Source organism: Colletotrichum chrysophilum, assembly GCF_026319265.1.
Source record: "Colletotrichum chrysophilum strain AFK26 chromosome Unknown scaffold_56, whole genome shotgun sequence".
Lineage (NCBI taxonomy): Eukaryota > Fungi > Ascomycota > Sordariomycetes > Glomerellales > Glomerellaceae > Colletotrichum > Colletotrichum chrysophilum.
The window spans coordinates 124,785-148,739 of record NW_026517343.1 but is presented as its reverse complement, the minus strand read 5'-3'; the positions used below and the strand labels follow the sequence as shown (position 1 = coordinate 148,739).

The window sequence follows — 23,955 nt, the reverse complement described above, 5'->3', positions numbered from 1 at the left end:
TGATGATGGGAACGTCCAACAGATTGACGGCGGACCACAGAGACGTCTCATGGGCCAGATCACATCAGACAGGAGGACAGCACACTCGAAGGAGCAAATCAGAGAGAGACATGGTCCTTGAATTTCACTGATGGAGGTGCATAATGGGACAAACAACAGTGACAAGTCGCCGATTCTTGATAGGTCTTTGCAGGTTTACCTGCCGAAATAATATTTACTTGCATAATTTGATTCGCCTGGTTTGGTTGCTGGTTTGTATGGAAATGCATCTATACTGAAATGATTGGGTTCACGGCAAGTTCTTGCGTGATTACTTCCTGGTTGGGAGTTTCCTTTCCCAGCAGCCAAGCTAAGCCGTTAAAAGTATCAAAATGACACTTGGTGGACAGCTTACAAGGAAACATGATATGACCATGAGGAGCTCCGGGATAAACGTCCAACCTAGTCTTGACCCCATGATCTCTCAAAACTCTCTCATAAACCAGACCGTCATCTCTCAACGGGTCTGTACCGCAGACCTGTAAGTAGACAGGAGGCATGCCTTTGTGAGGATCCTTGGCATTAAAAGGTGAGAGGTCAGGCGATTTCATGTCTGCGGAGTAAGCAAGCCCCATGGACTCCATACTGGCCTTATCAATGACCGGTCCTGCCGCGTTCTGCTCCCTCGAGAACCAAACGTCCTTGTACTTGGCAGGTACGATTTCTTCCTCTAGTATGTAGGGGATTGAGAGCCAAACTCCTGTGAGGGGTGGGCTGAGCCCTTCATCGAGGGACTTTTGAGCTGTGACTGCGGCCAGATTACCGCCAGCAGATGCTCCTCCCAGGATAAAGCCCATAGCCGGGTCGCCGCCGAAGGTATGCGCGTTTGCTGCAATCCACTTGAGGCTGTCCCAGACATCGTTGGGCGCCGTCGGGAACTTATGGGCTGGCGCCAGGCGATACGATATGTTGACGACGACGGCGTTGAACAGCTTTGCAGCAATGCGCGCGTAGGGGCTCAGTTGAGTGCAGTCTCCCATGATGAAGCCACCCCCGTAGACGAAAACGAGAACCGGGTGCTTCCCATCTGGGGAGGGGGGCTTGTGGATGCGAGTCTCAGACTGATAGCCATCTCTCATGGTGATTTTGATTGAGTATTCGATGTCCGAGTCTTTCCGGGCAGTCTTTGCCGCCTCCATCATCTCTCGCATCACATCCTGGGTCCCGCCAAACGAAGGCATTGGGTGGGCTTTGATGAACTGGTTATATTAGTAAGATGACAAAAGCGTCTAGACTCCTCACCAACCGCATCAATCTCGGGACTGTCTGAACGTTAGCTCCTGATTCAAGACCGAAGTGCTTGGCAGATTCGATATTTAGAACTGAAATTCTGAACACTAGTGGTCACATACTCAATGGTTCCCAACGGCTCAATCTTCTCTCTGGTGTCATATTCCATATTTGTGATTTAAAACAAGGTCTTGTCGAGTTGAAACTGCTGGTAGGTTTGACTTGATAGTAATGAGACCTAACTCAGCAGACTCAGGCTAAGCAATAACGTCGTAGCTTCACGAGACTCGGAAGCTCAAGATCAGCATGGAAATATATAAACATAGTGTATTTCTACCCCGCAATATCCCACAGCTGGCCGCCTGAATGACGATTTTCCGGTTTTAGGGGTAACATGGTGTGTAAGAAATTCCGGTACTATTGCCGTTCTTGGATCGGTTTCGGGGTGTCGGGGACCAGGAAATTCCCGTAAACTCTCCCAACTCCGTTCAATGCTGAATGCTAGCTAAACACTCGGTGATAGACATGGGATGAACCAATGGTTCATGAATGAAATTGTGATTTGTAAATTCTGAATTTATGATGATTTCTCAACTTATGATTTTTCTTTTGACAAATATCACAATTGCCGAGACAATAGAGCTAGAGTCTACTTGGTTGAAGGCCACTGATCGGTGCGTCCAAGATAGAGACCGGGACTTCCACCTCCTTGTCCCGGAAGTAGTCAATGAATCCCTTGCCGAATCCATCCAGTCGCTTAGTGCTACTGACACCACGCCCAAGGATACCATACACAACAAAGTGCACGGCGAAAATGCCCGGGAACTCAACTCGCTCGATGGAGAAGTCTGTCTGCCAATCGTCCCCCATCATCTCTTGCACCTTGGCGCGAGACATGTACGAACGCAGCCAGTTCCATTGAGCCTGTGTTTGAACATACAATCCGAAATTCAGATTGGCCCCCTTGTCTCCGGAGCGCCCATGCGCAACTTGACCAAGACGAATGGTCTTCAGGTCGCCTTGGATCTTCACAGGTGCTTTGGTGTCATATGATTCACGATCGCCAAGATCCTCAAACCTGGGCGGTGGTGTCGTGTCGTAGGATGTTGTTGTGCCGTCCGGATTCACGAAATGGAAACGCTCCTCAAGACCGCGCTGCCGCCACAGCGCGGGATAATATGCAAGATAAGGACGTGGAGCTAACGCACGCAAGTCCAAAGAGGCGTGAAAACCTAGCATTCTCATTCAGTAATACCGTTCGGTGTTCGGTAATGTTATAGTGTAAGATACGCAATACTAACCAGAATAGTGCCGCAGAGAGATGTCACGCACGGCGCGGTTGATCGCGTTGAGGGCATCTGCCTTGGTTGACTGGGCAAAAACGCGGATGTAAATTGTGTTGCTGTTCTGGTTCATCGGATTCGTTGCAGGAACACCAATGCTGAGGCAGGACTCTGTTAGAAGAGATGTCGGGTTGATCCGTGGATATCATACCGTTGAAACTCCAAAACGTCAAAGTCTTTCAAAGTGGTATCCCCGATCAGAGCTCTGATCTGCTTTTCAAAGAGGGCAGCCTTCCTTTCGTAAGAATGACCCGTAGCGTTGAACAGAGCCTGGAGCTCATAGCCACCCTTGTAAAAGACAGCAAGCTTTGTGGTATCAGGTGGCGGAGCACCACGAATACCAGAAACATGAATCCTGCAAGGGCTTAAGTATCTCTGTGCGAATATTCACAGTCGAGTTGGTTGGAGCATACCTATTCTCCTCGACCTGCTCCATCACAACATCGTTCAAGTATGCCTTGACATCGCTGTTGAGGTAGGCATTGCCCTGAAGCTCGTACAAAAGCTGGCTTCTGCAGGTATCAACAGTCACCATACCACCTGTACCAGCATGCTTCGTAATGATACATGTTCCGTCTTTTGAAATCTCTGCAATTGGAAAGCCCGGGTTGACGAAGTGATCGAGGTCGAAATTTTCAAACCCGGAGAAGTTCCCACCAGTGACATAAGCCGAGCACTCGATCAAGTGCCCGGCGACGAGAGCCCCTGCTATTTCGTCGTAGCTCGTGTTGTTCCAAGACCACCAGTACCACGCGCAAGCGATGACGGGGCTCGCATCCGAAGCTCGGCCGCATATGACTATGTCGGCGCCCTTCTGCAGGGCCTCATAGATGGCATGCGCGCCGAGATAGGCATTGGCTGAGACAATTTCTCTTGGCTCTCTGTCTTTCTTGGTGAACATGAAAGACTCGGAAGTCAAGGTGACATGCTGGTTAGCAGAGTCAAGATGAGTCAGCGCTTCCTCTTTTTGCAGAGGCATATGTTTTCCCAATTTCGGTAGGACATTATCCCCAGAGACATGGGCGACTTTCAGGTCGTAGCCTCTTTCACGCACCTTGACCGGGGTCAGTTTTCAACCGAGTTTATGGGGTTAGAGTTACACACCAAATCGGCCACTTTCAAGGCAAGGCCTCCGGCATTTAGGGCCCCTCCATTGATCGCAACTTTGATGCGTTTATCCGCAATAACGTCAATAGCTTGCAGCAAGCCTTCCCAGGCAGTCTCTTCATAGCCGTTATGCTTTGCTTGTGCGTAAGCCTCGGCATTGTTGGCCATGTTCACCTCTGAGATCTCATTAGCATATTACAGACCCTTGGGAATAACGAGTTGGACATACCCGCCAAGTAATCGCCGGTGATGAAATCGACATCTCCGAGAGTTGCCTGTTTGTACATTTCTCTTGGCGGGTCGCCTGTAAGACTTGTTAGTACAGTTGAGCGGGACGCATAGCTGACAAGGCCCTACCATGGTAGCCAGAGCAGTTCGCTATCCGAACAGGCCTGATGCCCTTCGCCCCAGTTCTCCAGTTGTCGTTTGAAGCCATTGTAAGTCGCGGGGTCTTTTTCCGGAGTCGTATGGAATGACAGATGTACGAACTGCGCTCTTATTCCTCCCGGCTATCAAATCGATGCCGAATTGAGGCGGTGATGAGTTTAAAGCAATACAGCGGAGCACTAGGATCAGGACTGACACGGACTTCTCTGACTCGTCTCCAATCAATGTTCTCGGCTAAACAGTCCGAAGTATGCGACCGCTCTACGTGGTTGTCGTTGGGGTTGCTTTTGGTACGTCATGGAGTGGGCTCGATCTCAACTAGCCCAAAACTCCGGCGCCCAAGCTCCAATGCCAGAACTCCGCGCCCTAAAACTCCGGTGCCAGAACTCCGACCCCATAATGGGTGGCCCAGGCGTTTAACGATGCCTCGGCTTGTACAAGCGGTGCGCTGTCCAACAAAACTGAAGAGTTGATGTTGATGATCCTGGACTAATGAGAATGTTGTTGGAAAGAAGTGGATATTGGCTTTTAAGATCACCCAAAAACAGCGTGCTTACGTCAAGCAAACAGTACCAACGTCGAGCCCGATATCGAAACCCGTCAGACAACGGTTGCATTCGGCCGAGGTATGTAAGTCGAAGTTGCCCACCACCGGAGTTTTGGCATCCATGAAACAGTGTGGACCGTACGGGTCTTCTGACTCGGACTAGTGAACGATTTCCGTATCATGACTGCAAGTATCGGTGTGAATCTTCTTCATTAAAATGGCGTGCATCCAGAGAGCAAAACGTTCTGCGGACTCTCGGACTTATCAAAGTCCAACTTTGGTCAGCAATAACCACCATGTCATCTTACACCATCTCCGCCGAGGCAACTCGCATCCTGAACGACGTCTTACTTGCCGACCCTGGCCTCAATCTCCCACCTTCCTTCAAAGACGCCGCCAAGAAAGTCAAATTCGTCGCAGACGACGACAAACCATTCGTCCTCACCCCGTTGAAGATCACGGAGTCATGCGCCTCTCTTACAGCCCTCCTGGCCACAGCAGCCAACGTCGCCGCCGCGGAGAGGTACGGCATCGAGCTCCAGGATGTCCAGGTGAACACCGACGCCGCGACTTTGTTCCTGGAATCCGTCTTGCTCCCCAGAGTCGGCGGCAAGTCGTTCGTGCAGCATCCCCAGATGATGAAGGAGCTTTCCAAGATGGATCTGCACCGGATGTCTGACCCTATCAGACGGTACGCGACCAATGTGTACCAGACGAAGGATGGGCGGTGGTACCACCTGCACGGGTCCATGAACGCCGAGCCCACGATGAAGATGATGGATGTGAGTGATGACGACGTTAGCCCAGAGGAGGCGATCAAGATCTACAGCGACAAGGTCGCCCAGTGGGATTCCAAGGAAATCGAGCAGACTGCCAATGAGCAGTACAAGCAAGCTGGTGTAATTTGCTACACGCCCGACGAGTTCTTCAGCAGTGAGCATGGCAAGATCCTGTCAAAAGAGTCGTTGTGGAGCGCCAGCAAGATCCCGGCACCGCGGAAAGGCTGGCCTGAGGTAAAGGACCAATCTGGCTTCAAGCCTCTCGCCGGCATCAGAATCATCGACTTTTCTCGCGTCATCGCAGGCCCGGCCGTCTCCAAGCTCTTGAGCCTTCTTGGGGCTGATGTTCTCCGGGTGTCCTGTGACAAGCTGCCCGAGTACGCACCGACAATGGTAGACCTTCAGACGGGGAAGAGGGACACCAACCTGGATCTCAGGACGGACGAGGGAAGAAGCGCGTTTGCGGAACTTGTGAAGGACGCGGACATTCTTGTAGACGGGTACCGCCCTGGGGTGTTGAAGAAGCTGGGGTTTGACAGTGCCACCTTGCGCAAGCTCAGTCCCTGTCTCATCTACATGCGGGAGAACTGCTACGGCTTCAAGGGCCCGCTCGCCCATCGATCTGGGTGGCAGCAGATCAGCGATTGTTTGGTGGGCTTGTCGTATCTGCAAGGCAAGTTCCTCGGACTTGACGAGGCCGTGGTTCCATTGCTTCGTAAGTATATCTCTTGCCTCCCCATGATCTCCAATGAACTAACCATCCTTCAGCCAACTCCGACTACCAGACTGGACTGGTGGGTGCCACGGCTGCTGTCCAAGCCTTGCTGGCGCGCACGAAAGACGACGTCACCTTTGACATTGACATCAGCCTGACCCAGTACAACATCTGGTATTATCAGCTTGGCTTATATTCCGAGGACCAGCAGTGGGAGCTACGTGCCCGCGACCCTGATTTTCTACCACGCCATTCCGATGACATGAGCATCCTCGTTGGGAAGACGCACGCATCGTGGCAGAAGATCCGTCCCGATCTCTTCACACACCCTGAGTACTTCTGGGACATGTCCGGGAAAGAGTATGGTCTTGAGGATGACATCAAGGTTTTAGCACCCTCATTCAAATTCTCATCAACCAAACTCGGGTGGGTTGTGCCGACAGGAAGAAGGGGTCGATCGAAGCCTGAATGGGTGTCTTAATTTTTATAGCCCTCAATGAAGTTCATCCGAGGGGATCAAAGCTGTTGTCGCCTAAAAGATATTCAAATTCCCAAGGCACGATTTCTCTGTCCGTCATTGTTTGATCCCTTGATATGAAGTTGGTATGGACGAGGGGTGTCTGCGCGTCTATGACCAGGTCGGGTTCCGGCTCAAATCTGAAGGGGGAAGTGGCTCTCGGCGTTGTTTGCAAAGAGTTTCTGAGGCTTGAGGTCCGGCGTTCCGAGTCAGCTTGAGTGCCGTTGAGTCCTGTTACGGGTCTTTCTGGGTCAATATCGAGATTCTCTGCTGTCCCAGTCACATGCGACCTGACAGCTTTGATAGCAGCATTGTAGACGCCCAGGCAAGCTGTCGTAACAGGTCTCAGGTATGACTCCGTTTCCTCGTGTTCAAGGGACATGAGACGTCTGACGCCGTCACAAATGAGGTCCAGGTCGTCCGTTGCAGTGGAGACGCCTGGTCGACGCCGTAGGCGGAGAGACAGAATGATGATGGCTGTCACATTTATTGGGATAACGTCCCTGGAGTCCACAATTGTCAGTGCTGTGGAGCGCCTAAAGTTTGAATGTAAAGTTTGAATGAAGCATCCGTCATTGACTTACCATAAGAAACTTCTCCAAGTTCCTGAGACGAAGGAGGCGATGTTCAATATTGACCTTGCGGCTTCAAGTGAGCGCTCGATGGACTTAGAAGAGGGCGTCCGAGGTCTTTCGGAATTGCTGGACCTCTTCCATTCTAGATCGCTTTGAGCTCGATGAACCAGGATGACTGTGTGGTGGTATGTGTAATTGAGACGTAGAACTGAAGCTTGCTTCGTTAGCTCCGGGTATCTTTGCAAATTTGGGCAGAGAGCAAATGATAAACGCCATTCCTCCAAATCCCGATGCAGATCTGTGGTTTTCCTCTTGATGTCGACTGGCTCGAGGCCTTCACTCAAATAGATCTCTGAGTATAACTTCGCCTGGATGACCGCGAGCCGGGTCCCGGCGGAGAAGACCTTCGATGATGCAGGCATGGAGCTGCTGTTGGTAAAGTCAGGCTGCAGTTGAAGATCAGGCAGGTCCACGTCAAAGTCGCCGAAGTCTTGTGCAGGAGGTCTGCCTGTGCGTAGGCTCAGCTCCCTATCCAGGGAAAACGCCAGCCAGAATACGTTGATTCTTGTCGCCCTTTCCAGCGGACTCAGGGAGGTGCCGCAGTTCTTTCTGTGAAGTCCGATAGAGTGGGCGAGACGAATGGCATTTGCCACCAGCATGAAGCTGGGCTGAGGATTGGGGGTTCCAAGGAAGAACCAGGCGAGAGTCAACAGAGCCTGGACGGACATGAGTTGTGTGGCTCTGAGGAGAATGTCGAGAACAGTATCCAGAGCGTTTGCCGCATAACTCCACATGAGCTCCTTATCCGTCGAAGTACCTTCTTCAACACGTTTGCGATGGGATATTGCGAGAACGGCGTTGAATGCAGTCCACCAAGCTGGACTGCTTTCCGTCTCTACAGAGTACTGTTGTCCCAGAAGAGCGATGAAGGCGGGAGGGTGGAAAAGAGGCAGTGCCATGTGTTCGTGCTCAAAAAATGCATTCACCAATGACAAAGCCTCAGTCCATGGTGGGAGTGGACAGTGTAGCTTTCTCTCAAAGACGCCCTGTAGTTTTGGGTGAGTCCAGAGAGACCAGGGCCCCGCCTCAGAATCGGGTCGCGCGGCCTTTTCGCGAGTGGTTGGGAGTTCCACTGGTACGGGTTGAGCTCGGAGCAATGAAATTGCTGATGAGGATCCTATGCCGTGTTAGTATATGGCTGAAAGCTCCGGAGTAAGATACAAGACGACCGTACCGAAATACCGCAAGTCTCGCCCTGCCCCCATCAACGAGTCCCGGCCTGTTTCATTTTAGCCATCGCGATCTAAGGCCTGGGTCAAGTCACAGATCTCTATGCAAGACGTACCTGATTTTGATGGGTCCTCGGAGGGTGTGGCTTCAGTCGGAGACACACTGCCCACGCGTTCTGATCGCGAACTTGAGCTTAATTGGGCAGACGAACTTGGCCTCTGGCGCTGACCAGGGTTTAGGACTTCATTCCGTCCTATAATAGTGCCATGATGCGGCGTTATGGGGGAGAGATCTGGAGCAGCGGTTTGACCAGCTCGCTGACGGAGTCGTTGTCGTCGTGTTGGCTTGCTAACGTCGGCGTAGTTGCAGGATGCCTGCAGACCCTGACATCTGCTGCAGACAGGCCTGGTGCCATCACATTTCGCTTTCTTGGCGCGGCAGAGATCGCATGCCTGCTCGATATGTTAGTATGAAAAGAGTGTTGTTGAAAGTGGACTTACCTTGGCGAATCTTCGTCTCCTGTCCCCCGACGATACTGTGTCCGACATGTCGGTGTTTTGATTTGAAAGGGATGAGGTCTGGCTGTTCGCGCCGAGGTGACTTGATCCCCTGATGAGTCCTGTGTGACGCCTTAGTCAGCTGGTATTTTGGCGACCTCGGTGGGGTCGACAGAGCTGTAGTGCCCCCAGCGCGGACTCTACCTACGCAGTTTCCGGCTGGTTCAGAGGGCAACTTCTCACAATAACACCATCGGTGGCTTCCAGGTTGCTTCTCATAAGGTACTCATGGGAGCCGATCATGAGCCTCGAACATTCCGGCTCGACGATTCGGCCCCATTTTTATCGACGATATGGCCAGAGGCATACTTCAAAGTCGGTCAGGTCTTGAAGTGGGATATTGCTAAGAGAGACAAACATGAGGGGATCAAAAAAAAAAAAAAGTAGCGGAGCACATCCACCTGTAGATTTGCTCATAGTGAGTGAGGTGGCCAATAGTCCTTCACAAATGCATTGCACAGTGAACGAGACTTTTGCCTGCGACAAAGAACTTCTTTGCTCCCACTTCCTTGAATCAGCTAACTTGCCATTACCTGACTTACTCACTCTTTCAAAAGGGAGGACAATACAATGCCTTAGTTGACTTCACAATCTTGGTGTAACCTGATACTTGTCTTGAACCAGAATCGCTGGTTTTAGACATCAAGGCGTGTCCAGATGCGCAGGCGAGCATACTTAAGAGAGATCATCTTCCGACTTGATTGCATCTCTCAGCCTCATCAGACCAAATAAACATTATCAGCTACCTACCTTACATCCATCTACGCTTCAACCTCGCCCGGACATCGAATCAGCAAATAGATCAGCCACCCTTCAAACATCACCATGTGCAACTACGTTCTCTACGTTACCCAGTGCCGCCAATGCGGCAACACCATCTCTCAGTCGCAGTCCGACTACGTGTACTGCCCTTCCTACAAAAACGGCATCTCATGCATGGTTATTGAGCGCGACCGCCGTACTACCCTGGTCTGCTGCTCTTCTTGCCAGCGCGCCTACTCCTTCGCTCCCTCTACTGACTTTTTGGGCGTCGATGAATCCTATTCGATAGGCTCTCTGGAGGACCATCGCCCTTCCGATGACTAAATGACTGTGTTGAAAGAATGTGAGTTTCACGCCTTCTCGGGGTCTTGACGTGTGGCCCGGAACACTCCTTCCATCTCGAAATCATATAGCACGCCCTGAATTGAGAGTCCCATTGAGTTTCTAGTGATTTCATTAATCCTTTGCACATGGTGATGATCCCATCTAACTGATCTTTTACAGACAAGCGTGCCTTGTATGTCTCTACGTATCTCAGCCTGCGTCTAATCCCCAAGCTCACACAGCCTAGATAGGCAACGTCGCATTTACAGGCAGACACGTCCCCAACGCAGGGCCTTCAATTCTTGACGTGGCGTTGACAATATACTGCTGCAGCGGCGACGTCCCGCACTTCAAGCCCAAGACGAAGGCCTGCGAGAACGTGTCCGCCAGCTTCGGGGCCATGTGCGTGTTGTCCATCGGGTACCCGGCAACCGCAGCCTCGGGGCCCTGGAGCTTCAGGGCTTGGACGCAGTAGTCCGCGTGCGGGACGTAGTAGATGCCGGCCGCGGGGCCGCCCAGCGATTCAACGACGTACCACGAGTACCACGAGTAGATCCTGGGCGTCCATGTGAAGTTGCCGGTCTGGTAGGGGTTCGTGGGCGTCGAGGTGGAGATGACGACCTTTGCGCCGAGGGAGAGGAAGATGGAGGAGGCGTTGCGCAGGTAGGTTGTGTACGTCTGGACGATCTCGGTTGCGTTGCTGAATGGGATGTTAGATCAAACGTGGGGTTGACAAAGGGAAGTTGGCTTACTTGAAGATGGCGGTGCATGTTTCGTTGCCGATGCCGGGGCAGTCGACGCGGCTCTTCACATCCGTGGCTGGGTCGCCCGCTGGTGGAATTTTCGTCAGACACGCTCAAAAGTTCTGGGGTATCAACACGTACGCCCATCATTGTGTCCAAACTCAATGACGACCCAGTCGCCTGCCTTCATCTCGTCGATAATTCTCTGGAAACGTCCCTCTCTCGTGAATGTTCGCGCGCTTCGGCCGGCATACGCAGAGTTGTTGACTCGGATCTTGGAAGAGTCTAGGGAATAATGCAGATATTGGCCCTAATTGATTATATTAGTGTCGTACACACAGTCCAGGGTGTAAAGCTCCACTAACCCATCCCTCTGTGCCATTGTGGCCGCCATCGGGTGCCATGGTGCTGTCGCCCGCAAGCCAGACGGTGTGCTTGACTTCATCGTCGCATTGCGCCGAGACACTCAACGCAGAGCTCGCTAAGAGCAGCAGTGAAGTCAAAGAGAACCTCATTTTCGATGATTAATCGGGACTCCGACGATTGTGCTGGGCAATAGTGACAGACTGGGTGCACAGAAACATCTTCCAGCCAAGAACACGAGAACCTGCTCTCTTTTTATTGCGGTCGCCCCGTCCGACCATGTCATGACAACGGATCTCGGCAATTAGGCGCATCTGGAGGTGGCATCGTCTCCCCCGCAGCGGTCTCTGCGGAGATGGCTTCTGCCCCTGGCAGGTTCCCCGCGTAGCACCCTGACCACGGCCGTTTTCCCACGAGGGTTCATCTCTGAGGCGGGACCGCTAACTGTATGTACGATAGTTCTCCGACTGACGGTGAGTGAATGTTTGGGGTAATTGCTTTCATTCGTGGACGGCGGTGGGTATTCGTCGGCGAAATGAGGCCCGAAAAGTTGCGGTTTAAGCTTTCGGCCGATCACCGACCGAACGAACCCGGGCGGATGGATACCCCACGGGGGATTTGACAATGAAGGGGTCCGTCTGATCCGGGGAGGAAATGATCAAGTGCTGATTGGAATTCCGATGTGGGTGGGCGTGATTCGAATGGGTCCCTTTCCATCGGTCAAGCTTTGGGAATTGAAGCTTGAGGCAAAGACTCGCTGCGGTATGCACAAGGCTTTTGTTTTATTCTCTATTCTGTGTAGTTTGGTATGCACAAGGCTTTCTGCCTTATTGATATGAGGCCCGAATAATGACTGCGACGATGAGCTGAGGGCAATTGGTTGACCTTTCAAGATTAGCCAAGCTGGAAAAATGGACGAAATTTCCCTCGCAGCAAAGCTGGTGCCAAGCTGTCGCTGTTGACCAGCCTCTGCGCCCGGAGTCCTAAGCTGCTACCGGTATTCCATCCGTTCGTTTGCTTCAGCATTGCAACCACGTCTTCTTTTGTGAGTGATGGAGCCAGCAGTCTATAATGCGGAAAACATTCGGTGCATCTGATTGTCCGACGTCCAAATGGCAGACACCTGCCAGGCGTGGCCTCGGATGTAGAGAGAGTTCTTGACAGCTTGTGACATCGACTGATGTTTGTTAACTGAAATGACGGGCATACGCGTTTCTATGAGGCTGATTCTCGCATTCTTATGCGGACCATGAAGCAGTCCCGGAGCAGATGCGCGGCACGGATTTCCTCCATTCAAAAGGCATTGAGTTTGAGATTATGGGCATAAAGTTTCAACCCACAGGCTTGGCAGATAAGCGGTTGCTCTTGTTGGTAAGCTCGTCGACCTTCGCTGACGAAACCGTTGACAGTGGATGATCGCCCTGGCAGCGATGATGAATGACCCAGGCTGCCGGATCCACCACGTCGATGCCACCCCAGACGAACACTCTCGACGCCTGCTATTATTGCCATGACGTTTTGATAAGTACGGTTGAGAGAGTGTTCCCCAATGAAGCAATGAGCTCGTGCTCGGACACAGACGCGTCCTCCAATGGGGGGAGCACATTGACTTTCCTGGCATTGAAACGCGAAACCGCCTGAATGCGGGGGGTCCTAGAGCTCGCATACGGATAGCGGCGTTGTGACCCGGGAGTGCGAGCCGGCCGCGGGTCACCGAACACGAGCTGAAGAAGCCGGAGGGACGCTGGAACGCGACGGGCTGACATTTCGGAAGCTCTTACGCGTGGTTTGAGTTACAGTTCCACGCTTGAGTCAGCCCCGGTCGTCTCATTCGGAGGATTTTTGGAGGATGGTTTTATCTGACAGGAAGTCCGGACCTCTTCAGGTTAGTAGCACAATGAGGTTGCAAGTTTGCTGATGGAATGCCAGAGCACTATTCCACAACATGCTAGAATGCCACTCCATCCCCAAAATCGTGTAAATACTCCTCTAAGCGACTTGTTCAGTACCATGAAAGACAACAATGCGATGAGACACCCAATGGGTGCTGGTCTGCCATGAAACCTTCAAAGCACAAGGCATTGAATGACACATACGTGATGTGATGCATGCAGCTGCTCAAGCTGAAAACCCAGGCGCGAGAAATGCCTCGGGAGATTGGCGCTGCACATGCTGTGAGCTGTGTTGTGTCTGTGTCAGAAGCTTTTGCTTGGTTTGTGCTGCAGAAGCACAAGATCTGGGCCCATGCAGGTCCAGATTGCCGAGCTGCTGTGGGCTAAGGTAAGCTAAGGGTCGCCCAAGCTAATGGAGGGGAACAGGGACGGGCCGGGGTCGCATAGATGCCATGTTCCAAGGTTAGAAACATTGGATCCATGAATACCTTAGCAGAGGTGCTCCTGGTGCTTAATTGTGAGAAACAAATAAGAAGTGTGAATGCCCCCCGGACCAGCTCCTCCTGTGAGAACTCCAAAAGAAAAAGGAAAAAAGGATTTAACCGCAACTAGTCAGGTGACGTCACAGCGCCTGGCCCACAGTTTCGCCGGAGCACCGAAGCACTGAAGCAGCTGCGCAGCGAACACGATCGCATCGCGGGGACTTTCCCAAACCGAAATACCTCGCTACCACAACATAGAATTCCTGCAGCAGTACGTTTTCGCATTCTTAGGGGCGACACCAACATCTATATCTACGAAGCAAAGCGACCATCCAGGAGTACCAGACTCTTCCAAGCTCAGATTGAGGACACAGATGGCCGCTGCGCCATCGTGAGAAAGCAGCCATGGCCTCCTCTTCAGCCCTTACTGCCGAGCAGACGAGCGCTCTCTTCAACATCCTCACCCACTTCGAGACCTACCGCGAAGTCGAGCAGTTCAAGCAGCCAGAGACGATTGACAACTATGGCTACCCCTTCGCCGCAGTCACCCCCAAGGCCAGCGAACCCGACGAGGCCGTCGTCTACGCCTCGAAATCCTCGGCGCCACTCCTGCAATCCCTGTTCACCACGTTCATCCTGCCCCTGCCGGGCGTCTCCTCCATCGTGCCCGAGTTCTGGCGCGTCCGCGTCCAGGGCCTGATCAAGAAATTCGCCGAAGCCGACCTCTCCGAGAGCTACGAGAAGGGCGCCCTGGGCACTAGAAAGACCCTGGCCACCGCCTCGTCCACCGTCATCGAGACCGTCGCGCGGGGCCAGATCGGCGGCGGACCCGTCAGCGACCCCGCGACAAGACCGAAGGAGTATGATTTACAGAATGCGGGGGATCTGATGCGCGCGTGGGACGATGCGATGCATGGCCTCGTCTACGAGAACCTTTGTGACGAGCTGCTGGACTACCTTGCCGAGACCGAAGAATTTGATACACATTCTTCCATGACGAGGGCAGCATGCGACTACATTCTTTTGCAGTACGTCCTCAATTCTCAGCAGTGTTGGGTTTGGAGCTGACACGCAGTAGCCTTGCGACGCTTTGTCACCAGGTCTTGATCGTTTCGCCCGAGGGGCAGTACCTCGTCAAGCTGATGGATAATCTACACAAGATGGTGCCCTACGGCATGGTTCGCCAAACACTGCGAATCGGCAATGCGGCGACCATGATTGCGGGCATGATGAAGATCTTCCTGGCGAAGCTGAGTGTGGGCGGCGTCTCGAACTGGATCGGTATTACCTCCAACGCTGCTGACGGGCAGAATCTTATGCAAAGGTAGGGCAAGATTTCTGACCGATGAAGCCTGTGATGCTGACAGACAAAAGGATGATCTCTGTGATTCTCGGATGGGACTGCGCCGAGTTTAGAAAGACGATTGACACAATATCCAAGGCCAAGGATGGCCCGAGCAAGGGCGCCCTCGCTGCCATCAAGGCACACTGCCAATCGCCCAAGAGCGAGCGCGACACCGTCAGGGCCAGGAGTTTGCGGGAATCCAAGTCTGTTGTTGCCGTCATTCTCGAGACCACCGACCCCAAGCTACTTGAGGACGTCAGCGACGCCGAACACAAGCAGTGCCTCGAGTACTATGCGGCACAGCTCGCTATCCGCGACCGGGAAGAAATCATCAACGTGTTGTGCAAGCAGAGCCCTGATCTGTTGACGCAGGCAGTCCGCGACGCCGTCGCCGGCATGGACCCTATCATCCGCGCTGTGCACAACAAGGTGGATTTGTCGGATCACGTCAAGGACTACCAGTCGTTCCTTGATCAGCTCATTGCCACGAGCAAGCCGAAGAAGGCCAAGTCGAAAGATGAGGCTGACCCACCCTTACCGACGGTGGAAGACTATGTTCAGCTTCTCAAGAAAAATAGGCAGCTTCTTTACAAGTGGTTGCACGCTGTCAGCAAGAATTGCCCCGAGGTGATGGACCAGTTCAGAAAATGGGCCAAGGATTCTCTCGTGGCCTTCCACAAGCAGAAGAACGGCGACAGCATCGAGGAGAGGTTGGGCGGCATCTTCAACCAGGTGCCCGAAGAGAAGAAGGCAGCCCTCCTGCCGATCATCGACGCTCACGCCGACTACCTCAAAGAACTCAACAACATCTCTCGCTCACGAATGCAAACAATACTGGACGGCAACTCTCCGAGCATGTCGGGGCCCGGTGTGTATCTCGTCAGATGGCACTCGCTGCTGGACGAAACTCTCATCACACCTGCCACACCGAGCGGATCCATCAGACATGGCAAAGATGTTCAAGGAGCAGTGACACACGGCAAGCGGACGTCCATATCTAGCGACACAGACGAGGCCATCGAAAAAGTGCGATCTCTGACGCTGTCCTCGTTACCGGAAGCTCCAGACGTAAGGCCCGTGATCAAGGCCATGGCCCGGCCGTTCAAGCAGATGATTATCGAACGGGCGACACCTAGCCCCAATGGCAACGGGCAAGCGGAGCTTCAATAGATTCAGCTCTCATTACTTCGGGGCCATGGACGAGTTTCTGCAACCCGCGGACGAGTTTCTGCAAACTGCAGACGGGAACGTGGGATGCGTTCTAGGCACGCGACTGTACATGATGCATGAAGATACGGTCTTCTCTCTCCTTTTACATGGCTGGCGTCTGCGGGGAATGGATTTGGTCTGGACTGGACGGCAGGCGGGATACTTGCTGTAGATCCAAGCATAGAAACCGGTACGGCAACACTGACACGAGAGCAAGTTTAGCTCATGTGCTGTGATCAATAAATCGAGACTTTCTCTAACTTCCTTGGCGACGCGTCTGTTGCATGCGGCTACTGCAAGCCGTGGACATGGAAGGAAGCTCACCCCGGTTCAATGCGGGGGAGCTTACAAACGACGTGTTCGCCGTTGGTAGACGCTGCGCCTAGGTGATGAGGACAGGGTACGTCATGATGGCGATCTTGGCTCACCGGCTGCCTCACGCCAACGGTGCTGACGGCGGCAAACTCAAATTACACAACGCCTGAACGACTGAAAAACCACCCACGCAAGTGACACAAGGCCCTTTTGCAAAATCTCGTCGTGGCGACACCAGTCTTCCAGGCGACCTCTCCACTTCCAACTCGCGCCCACGTGCCCTCTTTGACGGGAACCCCACGGCACTTTGCAGCCGACCAAATCTCAGCTTAATCTCATCGCCCCTCCAGATGTGCAAGTCGGTGTCCTAAAGAGGGCAAACGCGGGCGGTATTCTGCCTGGTCCAAACCGCATTTGGGAGCTGGTGCATTCAAACGCGAAGTTGAGAGAGTGATCAGAGGGAGGGATTTTTACGCGAGTGGCCGGGGTCTCGAGCTGCCATTCTCGCTTAAATATCCCCCAGGCACCCAGCACCTCGTCAAATCCTGCCACTGCATCCCCCCGTCCCCGACTGGACTTGCCCATCTTCCCTCTTCCCCCCGGGTCGACTTTCCCACCTTAACTCATCCTCTTAATTCCTTTGATATCCTCAACCTCACCACCGACTTCAACATCACCAAACTCACTTAATCCTCACTTACTCTCCCTAATTCCTTCCCTTGAAGACACCTCAACAATGTCCACAATCACAAAAACAGTCCCGAGCACGGGCATAGACCTCGCCTCCCTCAACGCCGCAAGCGCCGACCCCGAATCCCGCTCCTTCTCCTCCTCCGAGCTCAACGACCCTTACAACCTGGGCACGCACATCAAGTCCGAAACCGACATCGGCCTGCTCAGCACCCGCCCAGCCTCCAACGCGGCCCGCAGGCGCATCCACCACAACTTCACCCGCGGCGGCGCCAAGGAGGCCAAGCTGCAGGACTTCTACCGCACGCAGAACACAAAGATCCGCGCCCTGCTCAAGTCCGTCGACGAGCACGAGCGCGAGGCCAAAGAGACGCAGGGCGACAACAACGTCAAGTACCAGATCGCCGTCAAGGGCAGTCTGGCCGCGAATGTCGTGCTGTCGGCCCTGCAGCTGTACGCGGCCATCTCGTCCGGCTCGCTGTCGCTGTTCACGACGATGGCCGACTCTGTGTTCGATCCGCTGTCTGGGATTATGCTCATGCTCTCGCACCGCGCGGTGAAGAAGGTTGACACGCAGAAGTACCCGTCTGGTCGGGCGCGTATCTCGACGGCGGGGAATATTGTGTTTTCGTTCATCATGTTCAGCGTGAGTTTGGTGCTGATTGTGATGTCTGCGAGGGATCTGGCGGCGGGCTCGGACACGGAGACGAATGAGTTTAATTTAACCAGTGTGATTGCTGTGGCGATTGCGTTTGGTACCAAGTTTTGTCTCTTCCTTTACTGTGAGTCTGGCCTTTTTTTCTGTTCTATGTAAGTAGGAGGATGAATGCTGACGGAGAACAGGCTGGTCCATCAAGCACATCTACTCCCAGGTCGAGATCCTCTGGCGCGACCACCGCAACGACCTCTTCATCAACGGCTTCGGTATCTTCACCTTCTCCGCGGGCAGCAAGATCAAGTGGTGGATCGACCCGATGGGCGCCATCATCCTCTCGTTCCTTATCGCCGGACTCTGGCTGCGGACTGCTTATGAGGAGTTCCAGCTGCTAATTGGTGTTTCTGCGGAGCCTGAGTTCCTGCAGCTCATCACTTACATCGGTAGGTCATTGAGCGACTTTTGTTTGTCAATTATATGCGGTGTTTGCTAATCCTGGCCAGCGATGACACACTCCCCCGACGTCAAGCAAATTGACACTGTCCGCGCGTACCACAGTGGCCCGCGCTACATTGTCGAGATCGATATCGTCATGGACCGCCACGAGAAGTTGGAGATTGCGCACGACGTGGCTGAGGCGCTGCAGATCAAGATTGAGAAGCTTCCTGGCGTCGAGAGGGCGTATGTCCACATTGACTACGAGACTAGTCACAAGCCGGTGAGTGGCTTTCGTCGGACGTTCTGCTGAGGATTTCGCTGCTAACCCTTGTTCAGGAGCATGACTTGAAGAAAAACCTGTGAGGTCACGACGTAGGACAAGATGTGGTCTACAATGGATGGTTGAGAGAGGCCGTTATTACTCTCATGGACTCGGTGCACGCAAACAATGTAGAGGCAAGCGGCTCGACTCTCGTATTTGGTGTTTGGGGGCAAGCATATGGCAGGGGCTGGAAAAGGCATGGACTTGCATCATCATAGAAGGTCATCGGATAGATTGTCAAGATTAGTAATGGGACTCGAGAAGCACAATGTGCTATGATTCAAAGTTGACAGTTCAATTGGAGTGTGACACCTTTGTTGTTGTTCGGTTTGTGAGAAGGCCATCTTGGCTTAATACCTGGAGTCTTTGTTATCGTCTGGTATGTGATGTTTGCACAGGGAGAGACCAAACTGCAAGCGCAAGGTCATAGACTGCCACTTCCTTTGTGTTCATCTATCACAAGATGCCACAATGGAGGCCATGGTTGTGAATCCTAACCTCTCACCTGATGTGTGTATTGTGAATTGGAATCCCTCTCAGGAGGTTTGAAGTCTTGGAAGGTGCGGCCTGTGGTCCTGCACCTTCCCGAACAACATCAAACCAGCAAACAACCAAGCTGGGCGGTCAAGAAGGTGAGATTTTCCCCTTCACCCACCAGCCCTAATACTTTCTCTCAGGTCAAGCGACTTGAATCTGTTTATTCGCAACTGAATCACCTCTCTACCATCTTTCTTAAAAAGACCTCCAGTTGAAAACCTTTTACTCTCAACCCTTCACCTTCACCTACACTTTCACAACCACCAAACCTTTGTGAAAACCAAAACCACTTCACATCACAACACAACAACAATACCTTCACAAACCCTTTCACTCTCACAACCCATCAAGATGAAGTTCTCCAGTAAGTCTAATTCCACGCGCCACTCCATCAAAAACACAAAAAGGTTCACATCTAACCAAAAATCATAACAGCCCTCCTCACCACCGGCCTCGCTGCCACCGCCAACGCCTTCGTCATGTCCACTGAGCACAAGGCCGCCGCCAACCCCGAGCTCGGCCAGCTTGACAGGCGCGGCTGCTACATCCAGTGCCCCCTCGGCAACTGGTACTGCGAGAAGTCGCCCTACAACTACGTCTGCACCAACGACGGCCGCTTCCGGAAGGACAAGTACGACCAGAGCTGCGATAACGCCTGCTGGTGCACTTGCGACTTCACTGCCCCCGGCATTGAGAAGAAGGATGGTGGCGCTGCTGCTGAGGAGGCCACTGCCTAAAGTGACTTTGAGAATGATTTTTCAACACGGCATGGATACTACTCAAGATCTTGGAGAAGGGAGGGTGATGCTTGGGAAAGGACATGAGCTTGGATGATGGAGCCGTTTGGGAAGGTGGAGGCTGAGATGGGAAGAGGTTGCGGCTTCACTTTTGGTCGCATCAGTAACTCAGACATCAAAAATACCAGAGACAAATTGAATCGTCAAAATTTCAGGTGGACTTCAGTACTGCGATAGTGTGAGTGAGTGAGTGATTGGCAGCTCCAGGTGTAGCAGTTCCAGGTGAAAGAAGGCAGCAAGTGTAGTGGAAGGCCGCTCTTGCCTCGGAGTATGATTTGTCTCGATTGGGCACTTGCTGCCAACCCCAGGTGGCAGTCTACATGAGCCTGTCTCTTCTCCTTTGCTCTCAACCGACGAGAAGAACGAAATGGCCCAGTGGTCAGGTCAGCGTAATCGCAGCGCCCTGGTGAGCCATTATCTGATTGTTGGGGTCAAAGGGTTCAAGTGGATTCTTTTGCCATTTCAACCTTTTTTTTTCCTCAGTCTTTTATCACTTCTCTTTCTCTTTTTGTCTCCCACACTTCCCCGTCACTCTTGTCGTCTTCTGAAAATATTTATTGTTGGCATAACCTGGACCCTGGCCTGATGATTCTCATATCGATCTCTAGATTCATGCACACGAAGAGTTTTCCAAGCAGTGAAGAGCAAGGAGTGAGAGACCACTACAAACAGTGCGATATAACGTGGTATTCCAGCTCTCAGGTTGATATATAGTGCGGTAGATCTCAAGTGTCAACGAAGCTTAAGGTCTTGATGATCATGATTGGTGCGCCTAATTTACGTGAGATGTGTGATGTCGGGACCGCGGACTGATCAGCCCGGCCAACCTCTTCCCTAAATAACACATAGGAGACGTCCGAATTTGTTACTTGTGTAGCAATTCTAACAGTCCACCAATCCTCTCCCCCGCCCGGTGCTCATTCCAACTTGAGGTCATGAGGGGGCGACGAAGCCCCGCATCCACGTACGGACATATTCAGCCAGCCCTAACATGTCGATCGTTCCGAAGATGGAGTCCTCGACGTGCCGTCGCATCTTCGCGGCGAGATGCTACGAAACGTCTGAACAAAAACAAAATTAGGGTCATATGGCAAAAAGGTATTTCCGCTTTTGCCCATTCCCTAGCAGGGGCGTGACATAAAACCTCTCTCAACCACAGTCTCGCTGACATCGTCCGTCACTTGGATGTATTCCGATTGAATCTCGCTTTGCTCCCAATCTTTGCTTTCAGAATGCGCACTCATTTTGTATCTGCCCTGGGTATTTTTGCGTTGCCTCTCGTCTTCGGCCAGGATGACATTGGGTTCGGCAATGGCACGTATGCTTTCAAGACCAGAAACTGGGAAGCGGTCATTGTTAGAGACTCCGCCACGCTTGCATCCCTGAAACCAACCGGAAGCGATTTCGATATCCTCCCATATGACTTAATGCAACTCGGCCGGCGTGTCCAGAACGGATGCTACCATTGGGGCGACATCAACATTCGATACCGAGGAACTTCATCAGACACATGGAATGAAACCAGCTCCGCCACCGCGAGGCAGCCGGTCATCGAAGCTGGAACAGGAGCTTTGGTCTCATCCGATTTATCTCCGACCATGGCACTTGGCCCGTTGAAGGTGATCCGGGAATGGATCGATGTCTCTGGCGACCTGGGGCTGCGGTTCACAATCACCAATTCGGGCGATGAAGATGTCGAGATAGGGGCGCTAGGATTTGCGGCGGCGGCCAACAGCATCTTCACGAAAAGAAACGTGTCGGACGTTAATGAAAAGTGTTCCTTCATGGAGCCGTACATAGGACAGGACGCCGGCCATCTTCGAGTTTTACCCCTGAATGGAGTTGGCCCCGCTCTCGTCATCACGCCGCTGTACAAGACACCGTTGGAAGCATATCGCTGGCTGTGGGAAGATAACAAGGGAGAGACCAGGATCGGATCAAACATGTGGGAGGGATTCTTCGAGTGGACTGTTCACAGCAAGGCTTGGGCTGAGAACGAGTGGATGGATGTGGAGCCTTGGAATACACCAACAAACGCCGTACTCAAGCCAGGAGAATCGCGGAGATATGGCCTCCGATTTACAGCGGTCAACGAAGGCGTGCAAAAGATTGACGCCGCGATCGCGAGTACGGGAATTCCTAACATCATCAGCTTGCCTGGGTACATCATTCCACGGGACAGCCCAGCGACTTTACACTTACAAACCGGGCTTGGGATAGATTCTCTCTCCACATCTCCCCCAGACGCTCTGCAAGTCATCGACCGAGGCAATAAAACATACACCGTTCAGCCATCTTCATCAACCTGGGGCCGCGTGCGCCTCAACGTCGACTATGACAACAACACTACCCAGACCGTCCATTATTACATCACCAAGTCTGCAGCCGAGGCCGTCTCTGATCTCGGAGCCTTCCTTACCACTAAGCACTGGTTCGTCGATGACGCGGACCCATTCAGTCGATCCCCATCAATCATGGGCTATGACGGGGAGAAGGGCGCCATCATCGAGCAAGATAAACGAACAGCACCAGCAGGCCTTAGTGACGAGGGTGGGGCCGGTGCATACGTCGCGGCCGCCGTCAAGCAGACCTTTCAGCCCAATGCCGCCGAGATCACCAAGCTGGAGGAGTTCGTTGATAAGGTTCTGTTCAAAACCATACAAGACGAGAATTACGCAGTTAAGAGGGAGCTGTTTTACTATGACCCTGAGCTGGACTACAATTACACCATCACATCCGGCCAGAAGAAAGACTACGTGTACGAGATCAACCGTGCGTACAACTACATATGGCCGGCTGCGACGTACTGGGCCTTGTATCGGGCAGGAAGAGCCTACCCGGGTTTGCTGAAGACGCATAATTGGGAGTGGTATCTGAACCAAGCCTACAGGACCGTGATGAGAGGAATGGAACCCGACATCGGCTTCAATGACAAGGGACTCATGGGCGAGACCGTCTTTGGAAAGATCTTGGTAGACTTGCAAAGGGAGAATAGGTCCGTGGAAGCGCACAACTTGACCGATGTGATGAGGGCTAGACTCGATGTTTGGTTGACGGAGGCATATCCGTATGGGAGCGAACAGGCTTGGGACTCCACCGGCCAAGAAGGGGTATACTTTTGGGCGAGGTGAGCTGTACCACCAGACCTATCTGTGCGTGACCCCAAATTGACTGCTATTTCCAGATATTTCGGTGAAACGGACTTGGCCACGCGCGTCAAGAACAGCGTGATGGGCTACATGACTACGGTCCCACACTGGGGATACAACGGGAACGCCCGCAGATACTGGGACTTTGTGTGAGTCTTCGCAGTTATCCGATGAACCAATATCTTGCTGACAATGACCCTACAGTGTTGCGGGCAAAAGCCAAGTCGTCGAGCGTCAGATTCATCACTACGGGTCCGGGCTCAATGCTCTCGTGATGCTTTCAGCATTTCGTGATGACCCGACCAACTCCTATCTACTTCGTGTGGGATACGGCGGTACATCCGGCGCGCTGTCCAACATCCGCGAAGATGGCTTCGCGTCGTGTGCGATGCATGCATGGCCGGAACATCTTTCTTGGGACGGGTTCAGTGGGGACTACGGTCCCAATTTCGTCGGCATGGTTCTTGGATCGGGCACGTATCTCGTCGATGACCTGGACTATGGAATGATTGCTTACGGTGGGATCTTGAAAGTTGATGACGATCTTATAACCGTGCAAGTCCGAGACCCTCTGCGTCGCAAAATCTTCATTGGACCTCTTGGAGTTGAGATTGAGCTTGATGCAGGCATAGTTGATCAGTTTACCTATCATGTGAAAAGTCAAACAATATCCTTGAAAGTAGCGCAACTCGAAGACGGTCCTGAAGCTGAAGCAGCAATCATGTGGATTACTGCCGGCGCCAGCCCTACCAAGGAGGCTACAGAGTACAAGGTTCAGGTAGGCGGGGTTGAGGCAAGTCGAGAACGAGGAGGAAGCAAATTAGGTCTGACATCGGGAACGACTGAAGTCTACATAAATTAGGATACTCAGCATAAATATAAAACCATGTCTCGGTAGTGAGTACC

At 52.7% G+C, this 23,955-nt stretch overlaps 9 protein-coding genes across 9 annotated transcripts; 5 read left to right on the top strand and 4 right to left on the bottom strand.

Annotated features, from left to right (window-relative positions):
• Positions 1-269: 269 nt before the first annotated feature.
• Positions 270-1,220, bottom strand: COL26b_007121 (uncharacterized protein; the record flags this gene model as incomplete). The annotated part of the gene is made up of 2 exons (XM_053179924.1): positions 270-349; positions 395-1,220. The coding sequence occupies 2 exons, from the start codon at positions 1,218-1,220 to the stop codon at positions 270-272; spliced, it is 906 nt and encodes a 301-aa protein (XP_053036132.1).
• Positions 1,221-1,911: 691 nt separating this feature from the next.
• On the bottom strand, positions 1,912-4,155 carry COL26b_007120 (uncharacterized protein; the record flags this gene model as incomplete). The annotated part of the gene is made up of 7 exons (XM_053179923.1): positions 1,912-2,424; positions 2,602-2,710; positions 2,764-2,967; positions 3,026-3,540; positions 3,717-3,895; positions 3,949-4,023; positions 4,077-4,155. The coding sequence occupies 7 exons, from the start codon at positions 4,153-4,155 to the stop codon at positions 1,912-1,914; spliced, it is 1,674 nt and encodes a 557-aa protein (XP_053036131.1).
• Positions 4,156-4,949: 794 nt separating this feature from the next.
• Positions 4,950-6,628, top strand: COL26b_007119 (uncharacterized protein; the record flags this gene model as incomplete). The annotated part of the gene is made up of 2 exons (XM_053179922.1): positions 4,950-6,147; positions 6,201-6,628. The coding sequence occupies 2 exons, from the start codon at positions 4,950-4,952 to the stop codon at positions 6,626-6,628; spliced, it is 1,626 nt and encodes a 541-aa protein (XP_053036130.1).
• Positions 6,629-7,381: 753 nt separating this feature from the next.
• On the bottom strand, positions 7,382-8,198 carry COL26b_007118 (uncharacterized protein; the record flags this gene model as incomplete). The annotated part of the gene is made up of 2 exons (XM_053179921.1): positions 7,382-7,414; positions 7,563-8,198. The coding sequence occupies 2 exons, from the start codon at positions 8,196-8,198 to the stop codon at positions 7,382-7,384; spliced, it is 669 nt and encodes a 222-aa protein (XP_053036129.1).
• A 2,157-nt stretch (positions 8,199-10,355) lies between these two features.
• Positions 10,356-11,237, bottom strand: COL26b_007117 (uncharacterized protein; the record flags this gene model as incomplete). The annotated part of the gene is made up of 4 exons (XM_053179920.1): positions 10,356-10,812; positions 10,865-10,943; positions 10,997-11,140; positions 11,195-11,237. The coding sequence occupies 4 exons, from the start codon at positions 11,235-11,237 to the stop codon at positions 10,356-10,358; spliced, it is 723 nt and encodes a 240-aa protein (XP_053036128.1).
• A 2,760-nt stretch (positions 11,238-13,997) lies between these two features.
• COL26b_007116 (uncharacterized protein) lies at positions 13,998-16,107 on the top strand (the record flags this gene model as incomplete). The annotated part of the gene is made up of 3 exons (XM_053179919.1): positions 13,998-14,620; positions 14,671-14,916; positions 14,967-16,107. The coding sequence occupies 3 exons, from the start codon at positions 13,998-14,000 to the stop codon at positions 16,105-16,107; spliced, it is 2,010 nt and encodes a 669-aa protein (XP_053036127.1).
• Positions 16,108-17,197: 1,090 nt separating this feature from the next.
• On the top strand, positions 17,198-18,607 carry COL26b_007115 (uncharacterized protein; the record flags this gene model as incomplete). Its single annotated transcript, XM_053179918.1, has 4 exons — positions 17,198-17,933; positions 17,995-18,249; positions 18,310-18,524; positions 18,581-18,607. 4 exons carry the CDS (start codon positions 17,198-17,200, stop codon positions 18,605-18,607), a joined length of 1,233 nt encoding a protein of 410 aa, XP_053036126.1.
• Positions 18,608-19,454: 847 nt separating this feature from the next.
• Positions 19,455-19,840, top strand: COL26b_007114 (uncharacterized protein; the record flags this gene model as incomplete). The annotated part of the gene is made up of 2 exons (XM_053179917.1): positions 19,455-19,467; positions 19,539-19,840. 2 exons carry the CDS (start codon positions 19,455-19,457, stop codon positions 19,838-19,840), a joined length of 315 nt encoding a protein of 104 aa, XP_053036125.1.
• A 1,292-nt stretch (positions 19,841-21,132) lies between these two features.
• COL26b_007113 (uncharacterized protein) lies at positions 21,133-23,911 on the top strand (the record flags this gene model as incomplete). Its single annotated transcript, XM_053179916.1, has 4 exons — positions 21,133-22,027; positions 22,145-23,027; positions 23,085-23,198; positions 23,254-23,911. 4 exons carry the CDS (start codon positions 21,133-21,135, stop codon positions 23,909-23,911), a joined length of 2,550 nt encoding a protein of 849 aa, XP_053036124.1.
• Between the last annotated feature and the right edge of the window lie 44 nt (positions 23,912-23,955).